Raw genomic sequence first — 18,434 nt, 5'->3', positions numbered from 1 at the left:
CTGTGTCCCAACATATGGTCTATCCTTGAGAATTTCCATGTGCACCTGAAAAGAATGTATATTCTGCTGATTTTGGATGGAATGTTCTATATTCATTTAAGTCCATCTGCTCTAATGTTTCACTTAAGGCCCGTGTTTCCTTGTTGAATTTCTGTCTGAGTAATCTATCTATTGATGTAAGTGGGGTATTAAAGTCCCCTACTATTACTGTGTTGCTGTCAATTTCTCCCTTTAGGTTTTTTACAATTGCTTTATATATTTTGGTGTTCCTACATCAGGTGCAAATACATTAATAGTTGTTCTGTCTGCTTGGTGGATCATCCCCTTTGTATAATGTCCATCTTTGTCTCTTGTTACCTTTTTTGACTTGAAGTCTATTTTGTCTGATCTGAGTATGGCTGCACCTGTTCTTTGTTTTTTTGTTTTGGCTGCCATTTGCTTAGAGTATCATTTTCCATATCTTTACTTCGAGCCTATATTTGTCTTTAGAGCTGAGATGAGTCTCCTGGAGACAGCATATAGTTGGGTCTTGTTTTTTAATCTGTTCAGCCACTCTCTGTCTTTTGATTGGTGAATTCATTCCGTTTACATTTAGGGTGATTATTGATATATGAAGACTCTGTACTGCCATTTAATCTTTTATTTTCTGGTTGCTCTGTATTTTCATTGTTTCTTTTTCCTTGATTTTCTGTCATCTTAATTTAGTGGTTTTAGATGATATTTTTCTAAGTTTCCTCTTTTTTATGTTTCATTTCTCTGCTCTAGATTTTAGTTTTGTGGTTACCATGAGGTTTGTATAAACTGTCTCAGAGATTACATAGTTCTTTTTCTGCTGAAAGTGTCTCATCTTCATTTGCCTATACAGATTTGGTCCTTGTCTTCTTCCCCTTTTATGTTTGTTGCCACAAATTATCCCTTTCTATGTTGTGAGTTTATTACCAAATTGAAGTAGCTGTAGTTGCTTTTAATGCTTTTCCCCCCTTTAACCTTTATGCTATAATTGTTTAACAACTAACTCTGGTGAAGAGTTACAATTTTCTGATTCTGTCTGTTTATTACCTACTCAAAGTTTTTTGTACTTTTGATGTTTTGTTTCAGGTAGAAGAGCTCCTTTCAACATTTCTTATAAGGCAGGTCTAGTAGTGATGAACTCCCTCAGCTTTTGTTTGTCTGGGAAAGACTTTATTTCTTCTTCATATCTGAAGGATAACTTTGCTGGGTAGAGTGTTCTTGGTTGACAGTTTTTATCTTTCAATATTTTGAGTATGTCATTCCACTCTCTCCCGGTCTATAGAGTTTTTGCTGAGGAATCTGCTGATAGCCTAATGGGGTAACTTGTAGGTTACTGTCTTTTTTTTTTTCTGATTGTCTTTAAAATTGTTTATCATTGACTTTTGACAGTTTTAATATAATGTGTCTTGGAGAAGATCTTTTTGTATTGAGATAATTGGGTGTTCTGTTAGTTTTGTGGACTTGTATATCCAGTTTCTTCCCAGGTTTGGAAAGTTCTCAACTGTTGTTTCTTTAAATAAGCTCTCTTCTCCTTCTGGGATACCCGTTATCCTTATGTTGCCTTTTCTAATCAAGTTTGATAGTTCTTGTAGTTTCTTTATTAAAAAATATTATTTCTCTCTCTTCTTCTACCTGAATCATTTCTAGATTTCTAACTTCAAGCTCACTCATTCTCTCTTCCATATGGTCTGCTCTATTTCCAGTGCTTTCTAATCCATTCTTTATCTCATTTTTTGAGTTCTCCAGCTCCAGAATTTCCAATTAGTTCTTTTTTGGAGTTTCAGTCTCTTTGGTAAAGTATTCCTCTGTTTATTAATTTTACTCTTTAGCTCATTGAACTGCTTTTCTGAGTTTTCTTGTAGCTAATTGAATTTCTTCATGACAGCTATTTTGAATTCTCTGTCAGTTAGATCACAATCTTCTGTGACTTGAAGTTTTACAGAATTGTTATTTTCTTTTTGTGATACTGTGTTTTCATGGTCCTTGATGAGTTGTTCCTCTGCTGGTGCATTTGAAGGAGCAAACTTCTTTCTTATTTAGATAAAGTTTTTTTTACTTTGATTCTAAGTTCGAGTTCTTAATTAAAGGCCTTTCTTTTTGTTTTTCAGTAGGTGGTGCTATAGCCCAAGTTTTTGTTTCTCTTGAGTGGCCTCCGGCTATATTTGAGAACCAGCATTTTCCACCCTCCAGCACCTCTGCCAGAGGTTTCTCTGGTGTCCTCATTGCCACTGCTTGTGCCTTGCTGCTGCCAGTGTTGCTACTGTCACTGGTATTTCTGCCTGGGACAGTGTGATGGCAGGCACCTCTACCATGTCTGGGGACACCTGGGTCACGGACACTGCTGCCACAGTGGGGAAGGGGAGAAGCCAGAGTCATGGCCACCTTTGCCGCCTTCAGGGTTGTTGGGTTGGTGGGTGCTGCTGTCATTGGTAGGAGTTGGGGAGGCTGGAGTTGCGGGTGCTGCTTTGGCTGGAGAGACCAGGGTCATAGGTCCTGCCACCGCTGCTGTCCGGCTCCCTGTGGCTATGGGTGCCATTGTGGCTGGGAGGCCTAGGTCTCATGTGCCACCTCTGTTGCTGCTACCAGGTTCGCTGGGGCTGCAGACTCAGCAGCTGTGGCCAGGGGCCAGGATCCCAGCACTGCCTCTGCTAGTCCGTGGTTCTGCCTCCTCTGTGTGTCCCAATTCACCCACCTTCAGATGTACAGATGTATGGATCTCTCCAGCATCCTGCTGTGTTGGGCAGAGGAAGCTTTCTGGAGTTAGGAATGTTTCGCTAGTTGTAGGCTGAAGGGGAGAGACAAAGGGAGCTTTTCACACCGTAATGGTGTTGATGTCACCTCTGCAAAGATATATTTTTGTGAGAATAAATTTCAGTTTATTCTTGCATGATTCATAGTAAGTTATTTTTCAAGTTTATTGTTCTCATTTCACCTGTTTTAATTTATTGGCATAAGGCCATTCACAATATCCTTTTAACTTTTTATTCCTAACACTATCATTTGTGTATTCTTTCTCTTTTGCCGGCAGCACCCCAGCGTTCTTAGCAGAGGTTAATTTATTAATGTGTCTGTGAACCAGCATTCAGCTTTTCCTGTCTCATACATCGATTTTCTGTTTCTTTTTTTGTTCTTATTATTTCCTTCCACTTTCTTTGGGTTTATTCTAGTATTCTTTTTCTTAATTTAATTGTTATGAGACCAATTTTAAGTCCTCTTTTTAAATATAAATTTCCTTGTAACTATTACTTTAGTTCCATCACACAAGTTTTATTATATCAAATTTTCAATACAGTTTACTGCTAAATATTTTCTAATTTCCCTTATGACTTACAGGTTTACTCTTGAATCTTATTTGAATTATAAATTTCCAAAGTTAGAGTATTTTTGATCATCTTTTTGTTACTGACTTCTAACTTTGTCATCTTGAAACAAAGTGGACTGTATGATGCTAATCCTTTGAAATTAGTTGAGCTTGACTTTGTGTCCCCAATGTGGTAAATTTTCATAAATATTCCTGGGTGCTTGAAAATAATGCACATTTTCCAATTGTTAGGTTCAATGCTCTATTTATGTCCTCTAGGTGAAATTTGTCAGTTGTTCAAATTTTAAGATCGTTGGCATATCAGCTACTAAGATATGTTAAATATATTTCATTGTAATGGTAGCTTTGTCAATATCTGTTAATTTTTTAAAAATAAATTTATTTATTTATTTATTTTTGGCTGCGTTGGGTCTTCATTGCTGTGCCTTGGCTTTCTCTAGTTGCGGAGAGCAGGGGCTACTCTTCGTTGCATCGCGCGGGCTTCTCATTGCGGTGGTTTCTTTTATTGGGGAGCATGGCCTCTAGGCGTGCAGGCTTCAGTAGTTGTGGCGCATGGGCTCATAAGTTGTGGCTTGCAGGCTCTAGAGCACAGGCTCAGTAGTTGGGGCGCATGGGCTTAGTTGCTCCGCAGCATGTGGGATCTTCCCGGAGCAGGGATTGAATCCATGCCTCCTGCATTAGCAGGTGGATTCTTAACCACTGCAGCACCAGGGAAGTCCCAATATCTGTTAACTTTTGCCTTACATATATCTGAGGCTATTAGAATCACACACATTTATAATTTTTCCATCATCTAGAGGTATCAAAGTTTTTATCATTATATGATGACCTTCTTAATCTCCATTAGAACATAACAACTTTATCTAATAATAATAAGGCTCCACCAGTGTTCTTTTGGTTAGTATGTGCCTGAATTATTTTTTATCCTTTAAGCTTTCTGTGTCCTCATGCTTTAGGTATTTTTCCTGTAAACAGTAAAGAGCTATTTTTTTTTAATGTGTATTTTAAACTGAAGTTTCCTTGTTTCTTTGTGTGGTTGATGATTTTTAATTGTGAGTCTTGCTCCGAGATTTTCCTTTTCCCAGACTCCATGCAGCCCATCCTTATTCTGGCCATCCTGCCTTTCTGCAGACACAGCAATGCCTCAGTGAGGCTGCAGCTGCCCTTTGTAGCTAGGCCTTGGTCAGATTCCAGGCCCTTCTCTTCTTGCTTTGTCTTGGGAGAATTCTCTTTCTGAGGTCCCCTGACCTCTCTATTCCAGGGGCAGAGGGTTCTCTGAGGAGGCCTTTGTCCTGGCCATCTGGACAGCATGCAGCTTAACTGAGGATCTCAGTGCTGAACCTTGTTCTACTTATCCTACCAGCTTTTAGAGGGCAGGGAAGTATTTGTCAGCATCAAAAACATTTAGTAAGTGGTATTAGGTGATGAAAAGCAATAGTCATTGGTTGAATGTCTCTGGGGACTGAGCACCAATGACTTATTTTCATTTAATTCCCTCTCAAATTTTAGCATTTTACCAATAAAGAAATGGAGGAAGGATAAGAAACATGGTTGAAAGTTAACACCTAGTAAGTGATGGAGCAAGACTTTGAACTCAGGTCTACCTCCAAAGCCTCTGTGTGTGCTTCTGAGTGTGTGTGTGTGTGTGTGTGTGTGTGTGTGTATTTGTCCTGCTTTTTTCTGGATGCTTCCACAGTAATAGTGATGACTTGCTTGTTCTGCCACAATAGACTGAAGTTGAAGGTTTGGGCTCTGACTTGTAGATGGCATCAGGCCTGATTCTTTACAGACAACTCCTGTGTCAAATGTCATCCTGGTTTCACAATGAGGAATTTTTAAATGTACAAGAATCAGATTTCATAAATAGAGCAATTTTTTGGTCTTTAAAAGAAATACATCACCCTTGACATTCCCTAATGGTTAGAAAAGGGGAAGTGAAACCCCAGCCTCTCCTGAGAGAGTCTGTGGGGTAAAGGACAAGGCAGTGGGCTGGGCGTGGTGGACAGGGTGCTCACCCATGCCCACCACTGACACTTGGCATCCCCTTGGGCAAGCAACTTGGCTTAGACCTGTCCACACACAGTGGGCTGTGGTCTCCAGAAGGAAGACAGAGGCTGTGGGCCTTAGGCTCAGGCCTGTGTGCTTTACACCTTAGTGTTCCTTGTGCCTTTTACTTTATCTCACTGAGTTTTGATTTCCCAATTCACATGCGGGGATAATAAGAGTATCCACATTGAGGAGTGTTGTGAGGTGAGGACTGGAGATGCTAATGGTGTTAGTTAGTTAGATAATGGTCACAGCCGCCGTTTACTGAGCCCTTGTGTGCCAGATGCTGTGCTTTGCTTTCACAAGCATTAGGTAATCTATGTAACTACGATTAAGTAACATTTTTCACAAAATAGAAGATATATATTATATAAATCCCAGAATATATAATGAGATTCCCAAGATACAGAATATTTAATTTAATCTCTGTGAACCATAACACACACACCACCTCCTTCACAGCACGTGTGACACACACACACCCCACGCACACAGCATACACACACGCACACATGCGCACGCACACTCTCTCTGCAGTGGAGCTCAATAAATGGCAGCTGTGGTTGTGATTAATCATGCAGACCTTCTCTGGTATTTACCAGATCCTGCTACCCGGGAAGGATGTCATCCTTCTAGGCCAGCCAGTCCACTGTGTGGGTCTGGAGAAGGTGGAGAGGGCAGTGGGTTAAGCATTTTTTTAAATTAATTAATTAATGTATTTATTTTTGGCTGTGTTGGCTCTTCATTGCTGCACGCGGGCTTTCTCTAGTTGCGGCGAGCAGGGGCTACTCTTCACTGAGGTGCGCGGGCTTCTCATTGCGGTGGCTTCTCATGTTGCAGAGCATGGGCTCTAGGTGCGCAGGCTTCAGTACTTGTGGCTCACAGGCCCAGTAGTTGTGGCTTGCAGGCTCTAGAGCGCAGGCTCAAGTAGTAGTGGCGCACGGGCTTAGTTGTTCCTCAGCATGTGGGATCTTCCCAGACCAGGGCTCGAACCCATGTTCCCTGTATTGGCAGGCAGATTCTTAACCACTGAGCCACCAGGGAAGTCCCTCAAGCATTTTTTTTAATCATGGAAGGGTACTGAATATTGTCAAATGTTTTTTTCTATATCAGTTGAGGTGATTGTTTGGTTTTTTTTCCCTTTGTTTATTAATGTAGTGTATTGCATGGATTGTTTTTTTTTTATGTTGAACCACTCTTGCATTCCTGGGATCTTAATCATGGTATATAATCCTTTAAATATGCTGTTGGATTTGATTTGCTAGTTTTTTGTTGAGGATTTTTGCATATATACCGATGAGGGATATTAGTCTCTTCTTTTCTTTGTGTGGCTTTAGTATCAGTAATAATACAGGCTTCCTTGCTGTTCCCTGAACATGCCAGACATACTCCTACTCTGGGGGCTTTTGCACTGGCTATTCCCTTTGCTTAAAATGCTTTTCCCCTGGATATCTGCATCCCTTTTTTCAGGTCCACCCAAATGTTACCTTTTCAAACAAGCCAACCCTGCCCCCCAAATTAAAATTGTAAATTGTTTCCTTCTTACACCCTAGCGCTCTTGATTTTTTCTCCGCTTTAATTTTTTTTGGCAGTAATATTTATCACCTTTCTTCATAATATATAATTTGCGTATTCATTATTCTATTACATTAATATACTGTTATAATAACATATGATATATATCATACAATACTATATATAGTATAGTATAAATTATATAACAACAATAATTTTTATTATTTATAATTTACCTATTTATTATGTTTACCTTTACTGTCTCTACCCTTCTTCTCACATATCAGGTATGGCTTTTACTTTGTTTAGTTTATAGATGTATCCAAAATGCCAGGAAAATACTTAGGTCAATAAATATTTGTTCAGTTGAATTGGATAAATTAACACCAAATGTTAGAAGCACTCCTGGCACCTTAGCCATTCTTCAGGGCTGGTGGTGCCAAGAACAGTCTCACTGTGGGTGGGAAATTCAGTGCTAGAGGCAGGATGTTTGAAAATCAAGTGTTTGTGATTTGGGATTAGTCTCGTGACTTTTTCTTTCTTTCTTATTATTATTTGTCCAATTAACATACAGTAAAAGTGTCTTTCTTGGTGTAGAGTTCTTTGGGTTTTAATTCATGTGCAGAGTCATGTGACCATCACCACAATCAGGATACAGGACAAACACCCCCCTCAAATAGTTCCTGAATGTTGTCCCTTCATAATGAAACCCTTTCTCAATTCCTAAACCCAGGCAACCACTGCTCTATTCCTATAGTTTTGTCTTTGTCAGAATAACATATAAATGCAAGTACAAATGTTTAGTCTTTTGAGGCTAGCTTTTTCAACTCAGCATAAGGCCTTTGAAATCCATCCAATTTGTTGTATCAGTAGTTCATACATTATTATTGCTGAGTAGTATTCCATTGTACAGATGCAAATATTTTCTCCCAGTCTATGGTTCGTCTTTTTACTTTTAAAGTGTCATTCACAGGTTGAAATTTAATGATAAGTTTGACTATATTTACAAAAAATCCTGCTGGGATTTTTATTGGAATTGCATTGTATCTATAGATGAATTTGGGGAGAATTGAAACCTTAACTTTATTGAGTCTTCCAGTCCATAAACACAGAATGTTTTTCCATTTGTATATTCAGTAGATGTATGATTTTTTTTAAAAAAATCAAGGTCTATAGTATTCAACATACAGAGCCAGCACATTTTTTATTAGATTTATACTTATGTGTTTATTCTGGAGCGGTATTTTAAATGCTTCGTTTCCCAATTGTTTACTTCTAGTATATAGGAATATGATTAATTTCTATATGTAACTGTGTATCCAGAGATCATGCTAATTCATGTATTGGTTCTAGGAGGTTTTTTTTTTTTTTTAAATAGGTTGCTTGGGATCTCTATGTAGACAATCATGTCTGTGAATAGTGACAGTTTTATACATTCCTTTCCAGTCTGTTGTCCCAGTGTGATGTTGAATAGGAGTGGTGAGAGGGGACATCCTCGCCTTGTTCTTAATCTTGAAGAAAAACTCTTCACTCTTTTGCCATCAAATATTATATTAGCTGTGGGGTTTTTTTTGGGAGCTGTCCATTATCAGGTTATGGATGATTACTTCTGTGTCTCTGTTACTGAGAGTTTTTTATCATGAACAGATGTGGAATTTTTAAAATGCTTTATCTGGGGCTTCCCTGGTGGCGCAGTGGTTGAGAGTCCGCCTGCCGATGCGGGGAACGTGGGTTCGTGCCCCGCTCTGGGAGGATCCCACATGCCGTGGAGCGGCTGGGCCCGTGAGCCATGGCCGCTGAGCCTGCGCGTCTGGAACCTGTGCTCCACAACGGGAGAGGCCACAACAGTGAGAGGCCTGCGTACCGCAAAAAAATAAAAACAAAAAAAACCCAAAATGCTTTATCTGCATATGATCATGTTTTATTCCTTCTTTTTTTAGTTTAATAATATGATGGGTTACATTGGCTGATTTTTGTTTTGTTTTTTTAGCCCTTAATTTTTTAAATTGTGTTTTCGATATCTGAAATATCTTTTTCTTTGTTTTTTTTGAATTTTATTTTATTTTTAAACAAGGGGTTCTTATTAGTTATCTATTTTATACATATTAGTGTATATATGTCAATCCCAATGTCTCAATTCATCCCACCACCACCACCACCCCCGCTGCTTTCCCTCCTTGGTGTCCATAAATTTGTTCTCTACATCTGTGTCTCTATTTCTACCTTGCAGACCAGTTCATCTGTACCATTTTTCTAGATTCCACATTATGAGTTAATATACGATATTTGTTTTTCTCTTCTGACTTACTTCATTCTGTATGACAGTCTCTAGGTCCATCCACTTCTTTACAAATGACCCAATTTCATTCCTTTTTATGGCTGAGAATATTCCATTGTATATATGTACTATATCTTCTTCATCCATTCATCTGTCGATGGGCATTTAGGTTGCTTCCATGACCTGGCTATTGTAAATAGTGCTGCAGTGAACATTGGGGCGCATGTGTCTTTTTGAATTATGGTCTTCTCTGGGTATATGCCCATTAGTGGGATTGCTGGGTCATATGGTAATTCTATTTTTAGTTTTTTAAGGAACCTCCATACTGTTCTCTATAGTGGCTGTATCAATTTACATTCCCACCAGCAGTGCAAAAGGGTTCTCTTTTCTCCACACCCTCTCCAGCATTTGTTGTTTGTAGATTTTTTGATGATGGCCATTCTTACTGGTGTGAGATGATACCTCATTGCAGTTTTGATTTGCATTTCTCTCATGATTAGTGATGTTGAGCATCCTTTCATGTGTTTGTCGGCAATCTGTATATCTTCTTTGCAGAAATGTCTATTTAGGCCTTCTGCCCATTTTTTGATTGGGTTGTTTGTTTTTTTGATATTGAGCTGCATGAGCTGCTTGTATATTTTGGAGATTAGTCCTTTGTCAGTTGCTTCGTTTGCACATATTTTCTCCCATTCTGAGAGTTGTCTTTTTATCTGGTTTGTGGTTTCCTTTGCTGTGCAAAAGGTTTTAAGTTTCATTAGGTCCCATTTGTTTTATTTTTGTTTTTATTTCCATTTCTCTAGGAGGTGGGTCAAAAAGGATCTTGCTGTGATTTATGTCATAGAGTGTTCTGCCTATGTTTTCCTCTAAGAGTTTTAGAGTGTCTTGCCTTACATTTAGGTCTTTAATCCATTTTGAGTTTATTTTTGTGTATGGTGTTAGGGAGTGTTCTAATTTCCTTCTTTTACATGTAGCCGTCCAGTTTTCCCAGCACCACTTATTGAAGAGACTGTCTTTTCTCCATTGTATATCCTTGCCTCCTTTGTCATAGATTAGTTGACCATAGGTGCATGAGTTTATCTCTGGGCTTTCTATCCTATTCCATTGATCTGTATTTCTGTTTTTGTGCCAGTACCATATTGTCTTGATTACTGTAGCTTTGTAGTATAGTCTGAAGTCAGAGAGTCTGATTCCTCCAGCTCCAGTTTTTTCCCTCAAGATTGCTTTGGCTATTCAGGATCTTTTTTGTCTCCATACAAATTTTAAGATTTTTTTGTTCTAGCTCTGTAAAAAATGCCATCAGTAATTTGGTAGGGATTGCATTGAATCTGTAGATTGTTTTGGGTAGTATAGTCATTTTGACAATATTGATTCTTCTAATCCAAGAACATGGTATATTGCTCCACCTGTTTGTGTCATCTTTGATTTCTTTCATCAGTGTCTTACAGTTTTCTGAGTACAGGTCTTTTATTTCCTTAGGTAGCTTTATTCCTAGGTATTTTATTCTTTTTGTTGCAATGGTGAATGGGATTGTTTCCTTAATTTCTCTTTCTGATCTTTCATTGGTAATATATAGGAATGCAAGAGATTTCTGTGCATTAATTTTGTATCCTGCAGCTTTACCAAATTCATTGATTAGTTCTAATAGTTTTCTGGTGGCATCTTTAGGATTCTGTATGTATAGTATCACGTCAGTGACAGTTTTACTTCTGTCAGTGACCGTTTTACTTCTTCTTTTCCAGTTTGGATTCCTTTTATTTCTTTTTCTTCTCTGGCTAGGACTTCCAGAACTATGTTGAATAATAGTGGTGAGAGTGGACATCCTTGTCTTGTTCCTGATCTTAGAGGAAATGCTTTCAGTTTTTCACCATTGAGAATAATGTTTGCTGTGTGTTTGTCATGTATGGCCTATATTGGTTGAGGTAGTTTCCCTCTATGCCCACTTTCTGGAGAGTTTTTTTTTATCATAAATGGATGTTGAATTTTGTCAAAAGCTTTTTATGCATCTATTCAGACGATCATATGGTTTTTATTCTTCAGTTTGTTAATATGGTGTATCACATTGATTGATTTGCATATATTGAAGAATTCTTGCATCCCTGGGATAAATCCCACTTGATCATGGTGTATGATCCTTTTAATGTGCTATTGGATTCTGTTTGCTAGTGTTTTGTTGAGGGTTTTTGCAACTATATTCATCAGTGATACTGGTCTGTAATTTTCTTTTTTTGTAGTATCTTTGTCTGGTTTTGGTATCAGTGTGATGGTGGCCTCATAGAATGAGTTTGGGAGTGTTCCTTCCTCTGCAATTTTTTGGAAGAGTTTGAGAAGGTTGTGTGTTAGCTCTTCTCTAAATGTTTGATAGAATTCACCTGAAGCCACCTGGTGCTGGACTTTTGTTTGTTGAGAGATTTTTAATCACAGTTTCAATTTCATTACTTGTAATTGATCTGTTCATATTTCCTATTTCTTCCTGGTTCAGTCTTGGAAGTTTATACCTTTCTAAGAATTTGTCCATTTATTCCAGGTTGTCTATTTTATTGGCATAGAGTTGCTTGTAGTAGTATCTTATGATGCTTTATATTTCTGTGGTGTCTGTTGTAACTTTTCCTTTTTCATATCTAATTTTATTGATTTGAGTCCTCTCCCTCTTTTTCTTGATGAGTCTGGCTAAAGGTTTATCACTTTTGTTTATCTTCTCAAAGAACCAGCTTTTAGTTTTATTAATCTTTGCTATTGTTTTCTTTGTTTCTATTTCATTTATTTCTGCTCTGACCTTTATGATTTCTTTCCTTCTACTAACTTTGGGTTTTGTTTCTTCTTCTTTCTCTGTTTCCTTTAGGTGTAAGGTTAGATTGTCTATTTGAGATTTTTCTTGTTTCTTGAGATAGGATTATATTGCTATAAACTTCCCTCTTAGAACTGCTTTTAATGCATCCCATAGGTTTTGGATCGTTGTGTTTTCATTGTCATTTGTCTCTAGGTATTTTTGATTTCTTCAGTGATCTCTTGGTTATTTAGTAATGTGTTGTTTAGCCTCCATGTGTTTGTGGTTTTTACATTTTTTTCCCTGTAATTTATTTCTAATCTCATAGCATTGTGGTCAGAAAAGAAGCTTGATATGATTTCAGTTTTCTTAAATTTACCAAGGCTTGATTTGTGACCCAAGATGTGATCTGTCCTAGAGAATGTTCCATGTGCACTTGAGAAGAAAGTGTAATCTGCTGTTTTTTGGATGGAATGTCCTATACATATCAATTAAATCTATCTGGTCTATTGTGTCATTTAAAGTTTGTGTTTCCTTATTAATTTTCAGTCTGGATGATCTGTCCATTGGTGCAAGTGAGGTGTTAAAGTCCCCCACTCTTATTGTGTTACTGTCCATTTCCTCTTTTACAGCTGTTAGCATTTGCCTTATGTATTGAGGTGCTCCTGTGTTAGGTGCATATGTAAGTGTTATGTCTTCTTCTTGGATTGATCCCTTGATCATTATGTAGTGTCCTTCCTTGACTCTTGTAACATTGTTTATTTTAAAGCCTATTTTATCTGATATGAGTATTTCTACTCCAGCTTTCTTTTGATTTCCATTTTCATGGAATATCTTTTTCCATCCCCTCACTTTCAGTGTGTATGTGTCCCTAGGTCTGAAGTGGGTCTCTTCTAAACAACATATATATATATATATATATATATATATATATATATATATATATATATATATGGGTCTTGTTTTTGTATCCATTCAGCGAGCCTGTGTCTTTTGGTTGGAGCATTTAACCCATTCACATTTAAGGTAATTATCAATATGTATGTTCCTGTTACCATTTTCTTAATTGTTATGGGTTTGTTTTTGTAGGTCCTTTTCTTCTCTTGTACTTCCCACTTAGAGAAATTCCTTTAGCATTTGTTGTAGAGCTGGTTTGGTAGTTCTGAATTCTCTTAGCTTTTGCTTTTCTGTAATGTTTTTGATTTCTCCATTGAATCTGAAAGAGGTCCTTGCCAGGTAGAGTAATCTTGGTTGTAGGTTCTTCCCTTTCATCACTTTAAATATATCATGCCACTCCCTTCTGGCTTGTAGAGTTTCTGCTGAGAAATCAGCTGTTAACCTTATGGGAGTTCCCTTGTATGTTATTTGTCTTTTTTCCCTTGTTGCTTTTAATAATTTTCTTTCTGTTTAATTTTTGTCAATTTGATGACTATGTTTCTTGGGGTGTTTCTCCTTGGGTTTATCCTGCCTGGGATTCTCTGTGATTCCTGGACTTGGGTGGCTATTTCCTTTCCTATGTTAGGGAAGTTTTCAACTATTCAAAAATTTCCCCGGGTCCTTTTTCTCTCTCTTCTCCTCCTGGGACCCCTATAATGCAAATGTTGTTGTGTTTAATGTTGTCCCAGAGGTCTCTTAGACTGTCTTCATTTCTTTTCACTTTTTTTTCTTTACTCTGATCTGTGGCAGTGAATTCCACTATTCTGTCTTCCAGGTCACTTATGCGTTCTTCTGTCTCAGTTTTTCTGCTATTGATTCCTTCTAGTGTATTTTTCATTTCAGTTATTGTATTGTTCATCTCTGTTTGTTTGTTCTTTAATTCTTCTAGGTGTTTTTCCTTTAATTCTTCTAGGTCTCTGTTAAACATTTCTTGCATCTTCTCGATCTATGCCTCCATTCTGTTTCTGAGGTCCTGGATCATCTTCACTATCATTATTGTGAATTCTTTTGCTGGAAGGTTGCCTATCTCCACTTCATTTAGTTGTTTTTCTGACGTTTTATCGTGTTCCATCATCTTGTACGTAGTCCTCTGCCTTTTCATTTTGTCTGTCTTTCTGTGACTGTGGTTTTCCTTCCACAGGCTGCAGGATTGTAATTTTTCTTGCTTCTGCTCTCTGCCCTCTGGTGGATGAGGCTATCTACGAGGCTTGTGCAAGCTTCCTGATGAGAGGGACTGGTGGTGGGTAGAGCTGGGTGTTGCTCTGGTGGGCAGAGCTCAGTAAAAGTTTAATCTGCTTGTTTGATGATGGGTGGGGCTGAGTTCCCTCCCTGTTGGTTGTTTGGCCTGAGGCAACCCAGCACTGGAGGCTACAGGCTCTTTGGTGGGGCTAATGGCAGACTCTGGGAGGGCTCATGGAGTAGTTCCCAGAGCTTCTGCTGCCAGTGTCCTTGTCCCCACGGTGAGCCACAGCCACCTCCCGCCTCTGCAGGAGGCCCTCCAACACTAGCTGGTAGGTCTGGTTCAGTCTCCAATGGGGTCACTGCTCCTTCCCCCTAGGTCCTGATGCACACACTACTTTGTGTGTGCCCCCCAAGAGTAGAGTCTCAGTTTCCCCCAGTCCTGTTGAAGTCCTGCAATCAAATCCCACTAGCCTTCAAAGTCTGATTCTCTGGGAATTCCTCCTCCTGTTGCCAGACCCCCAGGTTGGGAAGCCTGACGTGGAGCTCAGAACCTTCACTCCAGTGGGTGGACTTCTGTGTTATAACTGTTCTCCAGTTTGTGAGTCAGCCACCCAGCAGTTAATGGGATTTGATTGTATTGTGATTGCGCCCCTCCTGCCATCTCACTGCAGCTTCTTCTTTGACTCTGGATGTGGGGTATCATTTTTGGTGAGTTTCAGTGTCTTCCTGTCCATGACTGTTCAATAGTTAGTTCTGATTCCATTGCTCTCACAAGAGGGAGTGAGCACATGTCCTTCTACTCTGCCATCTTGAACCAATTTTCTAGTCCTCAATTTTATTATTTATTTATTTATTTATTTTTTGGCTGCATTGGGCCTTCGTTGCTGTGTGCAGGCTTTCTCTAGTTGTGGTAAGGAGGGGCTACTCTTCATTGCGGTGCACGGGCTTCTCATTTTGGTGGCTTCTCTTTGTTGTGGAGCACAGGCTCTAGGTATGTGGGCCTCAGTAGTTTTGGCTCACAGGCTCTAGAGCGCAGGCTCAGTAGCTGTGGCACACGGGCTTAGTTGCTCCGCAGCATGTGGGATCTTCCCAGACCAGGGCTCGAACCTGAGTCCCCTGCATTGGCAGGCAGATTTTTAACCACTGTGCCACCAGGGAAGTCCCTGCATTGGCTGTTATTTGAATAGTGAACCAGCCTTGCATTTGTGAGATAAGACAAATTGGCCATAGTGCCTTATTTATTTTATATATAGTTATATTTGATTTCCAGTAGTTTACTGAGGATTTTTGCACCTATTTTTCTAAGAGATGTTGGCAGGTAGTTTTCTTTTCTTATACTGACTTTGTCTGCTTTTGATATCAGAGTAATTCTGGTCTCATAAAATGCATTGGGCAGTGTTCTCTTGTATATTTTGAAAGAAATTGTATAGAATTGGTGTTATTTATCTTTTAAATGTATGGTAGAATTCACCAGTGGAAACATCTGGGGCTGGAGTTTTCTTTGTGGAAAGGTTTTAAGCTACATATTCAGTCTTTGTGCTCGCTATAAACTGTCCTGGTTATTTATTTCTTCTTGCTTACTTTTGGTAGTTTGTGGCTTTGAGGGAACTGGTCCATTTTATCTAGGTTGTCAGATTTGTGTGCACAGAGTTATTTGTAGTATTTTCTTATCCTTTCTGTGGGGTGTGCAGTGGTATTCTCTCTTTCATTTCTGATGTTGGTAATTTGTGTCTTTTTCTGTCTTTGCTAGCTTAGCGAGTGGTTTTTCAATTTTTAAAACTTTTTCAAACCTCTTCCTGAGCAATTCTCAAAGCCTTCGGAATGTGGTTTAGGGTCAGATCCACACATGTGCAGCTCAGAATTGAGCTCAGAGGTTGATACACAACTTAGTGTTTTCACTCTTAAGTCTCCTCCTCTTCATCATCTTCCCGACACTTTCTGGCTCTCTGGGGTCCCTTCCTTCTCCTCTGTCTAGAAAGCTGGAGCTTTAGTTTCTCTGCTCTGCCATGCACTTCCCACAATTGCATCTGTCTCTGGGGCCAAGCAGGGAGAGGAAAAAGAGAGACAAAAACATTGGGGATTTTGCCTGACTCTTGGGACCAGAGTTCCTCTGGTCAGAGAGGAGGGTTCCCCGCCCCGAGAATTTCAGATGCTTGCCTGGTCACTGCTGCTGCTGTGCGGTTTCTTGGAGGCTGAAGTGAGAAAGAATGGAGAAACTCAACAAAGAAAATTCCAGGGATTTTCCTCCATGCTCTGGGCCCTGTTGGAGCCTCTTTTCCCACTCCTTAGACTAGAAATAGAGCCTCCTCTTGGAGGCTGTGTCTGTTCTGTCCACACGTGGTGCACGGTTCTTACTCCTTGTAAGCCCATTCCGGGAGATGCTGGAGGGGGAAGCCCCAGGAAACACGTTACCAGTTGCATGGTGCTTTGGGTTTGGTTTCCTGCTGTGCTACCGTTTACTTTTCAGAGTCCTCAGAGAGCTGCTCATGCGTTCTATCTGGGGTTTTAGTTTAATTCAGTGGGTAGGACAGAGTAGAGTGTGCTTACACCATCTTGAAGGGATCCAGACACGGTCCTTTGTGTGTTTGTTTGATATAAAATGAGAGCTTCTCCACCTCCCACATATCTGGAGAGAGGGTAGCGGCCCAGGGAACTACCTTCCGTGAAGCATCTGCTCCGTGCCGGACACTGTGCCTTAGTGCACAGCGGCATTGTTCTGTGACTCTACGCGGAAAGTGTGGCATTGTTAGCTCCATCGTGCAGTTGGGGGAAGTTAGGCTCAGATTAATCAGTTCAAGGTCATATAATTAAGTGGTAGGCTGTGGTTGTGTATCGTGGCCTGTGTTAGAAAGATCCAGAAAGTTCTGTGGAAAGCAGAAGCGAAGGCTTACGTCTGATGTCCCGCTCCCCTCTCTCTGCAGGACGGATGAAGGTGATGCTGTGATCATGCACCCTGGGATCCTGTGCGTCATGGTGAGGCTGCTGCCTCAGTTGTACCATGAAGATCACCCTCAGGTACTTGTTGTGAACACATGAGTTTGTCTTTTTCATGACTGATCATTTAAGCTCCTCTGGCCAGAGACTCCCTTTCCCCTTTTGCCTTTGCCTCCAGTCCCCTGTATGAACAGAGCCTCCTTCGTGAAGTGCCTCCTGCAGGGGAGTATCAGTGGGTCTGAGACCCTTGATTGAGTTCTGCCCACGCTTCCATGGCCACTCAAAACAGATTGTTCCTGTTGGTGATGTGACCTTCTGAAAACAACAGCCAAACAAAAACTGAATGAAATGATTTACCTTCATGAGGCAAGTCCCATATAAGTGCTACATATAGCGCTGGGCATTGGTGGGACCAGAAGCCCTCTGCTCCCCATTAATTTATCCATTGCTTAGATATTGGCTGTGACCCTGGCTCGGCGCTCTACGTAGGACATGCAGGGCTAACAGGATGAGAACTGAGCACTGTCCAAGGAGCCCACATCTGTGGTGGGGACCGGGAGGTGGTGGTGGGGCAGACAGACTAAGTAAATAAGCTCACAAATGAATCTACAATTACAAATTGTCACATGTGATATTAAGGGAAAAAAATGGGTGCTGACAGAGAATAATGGGAATGGAAGTGGAGGGGGAAGACCTAATTAAATCTAATTTAGATGAAGGTGTGGATGTCAGGGAAGCCATCTCTTTGATGGTGACATTTAAGCAGAGCCCTGAAAGATGAGTAGCAATTAAGCAGGTGGGAAGGAGCCTGCTGCAGGTGTCTGGGGTGGGAGCAAAGCGGGAGAGCTGGAAGTGTGCCCGATGGGGCAGGCGGAGGAAGGCTGCCGCCCTGACAAGCTGTGGGGTTTTATCCCAAGGGCAACACGAAGTCTCTCTCAAGTGAATGGAGGGGGACACGATCAGGTTTTTGTATTAAAAATCTCTCTTGTTGCATGGAGGGTGGCCTGGGAATGGGGCTGTGTGGAAGAGAATGGGGACAGCAGTTAGGAAGCCATGTCCGCAGTCTGGTAGCACATGGTGGTAGCTTGATTATGGTGGCGTCTGTGGGAGAGTGTGTAGAGCCAGGAGTCAGGAGACCTATTGGGAGATAGAATCAAGGCCCTGGGATGAACGGGGTGCAGGAAACGGGAAGGGGGGGAGTCAAGGTGGCTCTTAGCTCCTGTCCTGGCAGCACGGACGGCCCTACTGCAGCGACGTGCGCTTGTACCGGTGAAAGCAACAGAACGAGGCAGATTCTCAGGAAGTGCTCTCAATTTAGAGAATATGTTCTCTAGAGGTTCTGAGAAAGAAACTCAAAGTTGAGGAAGCCCTGGAAAATACGCTCTTGAATTAGTAGCAGACGAAAGGAAATTACTTGAACCGAGCAGCTGCCATGTACCAGGCAC

General features: G+C 40.3%; 1 protein-coding gene across 3 annotated transcripts in view; it reads left to right on the top strand.

The window, feature by feature from the left end:
• WDFY4 (WDFY family member 4) overlaps window positions 1–18,434 on the top strand; it is a 277,304-nt gene that overhangs the window by 54,573 nt on the left and 204,297 nt on the right. For all 3 annotated transcript variants that reach the window (XM_073793353.1, XM_073793354.1, XM_033841802.2), the window contains exon 13: window positions 16,977–17,070. In XM_073793353.1, coding sequence (XP_073649454.1) covers window positions 16,977–17,070 — 94 coding nt within the window. The remainder of the gene's footprint in view (window positions 1–16,976; window positions 17,071–18,434) is intronic.

Source organism: Tursiops truncatus, chromosome 16, assembly GCF_011762595.2.
Source record: "Tursiops truncatus isolate mTurTru1 chromosome 16, mTurTru1.mat.Y, whole genome shotgun sequence".
NCBI lineage: Eukaryota > Metazoa > Chordata > Mammalia > Artiodactyla > Delphinidae > Tursiops > Tursiops truncatus.
The sequence above is the reverse complement of the archived record's forward strand: the minus strand, read 5'-3'. Positions and strand labels throughout refer to the sequence as shown.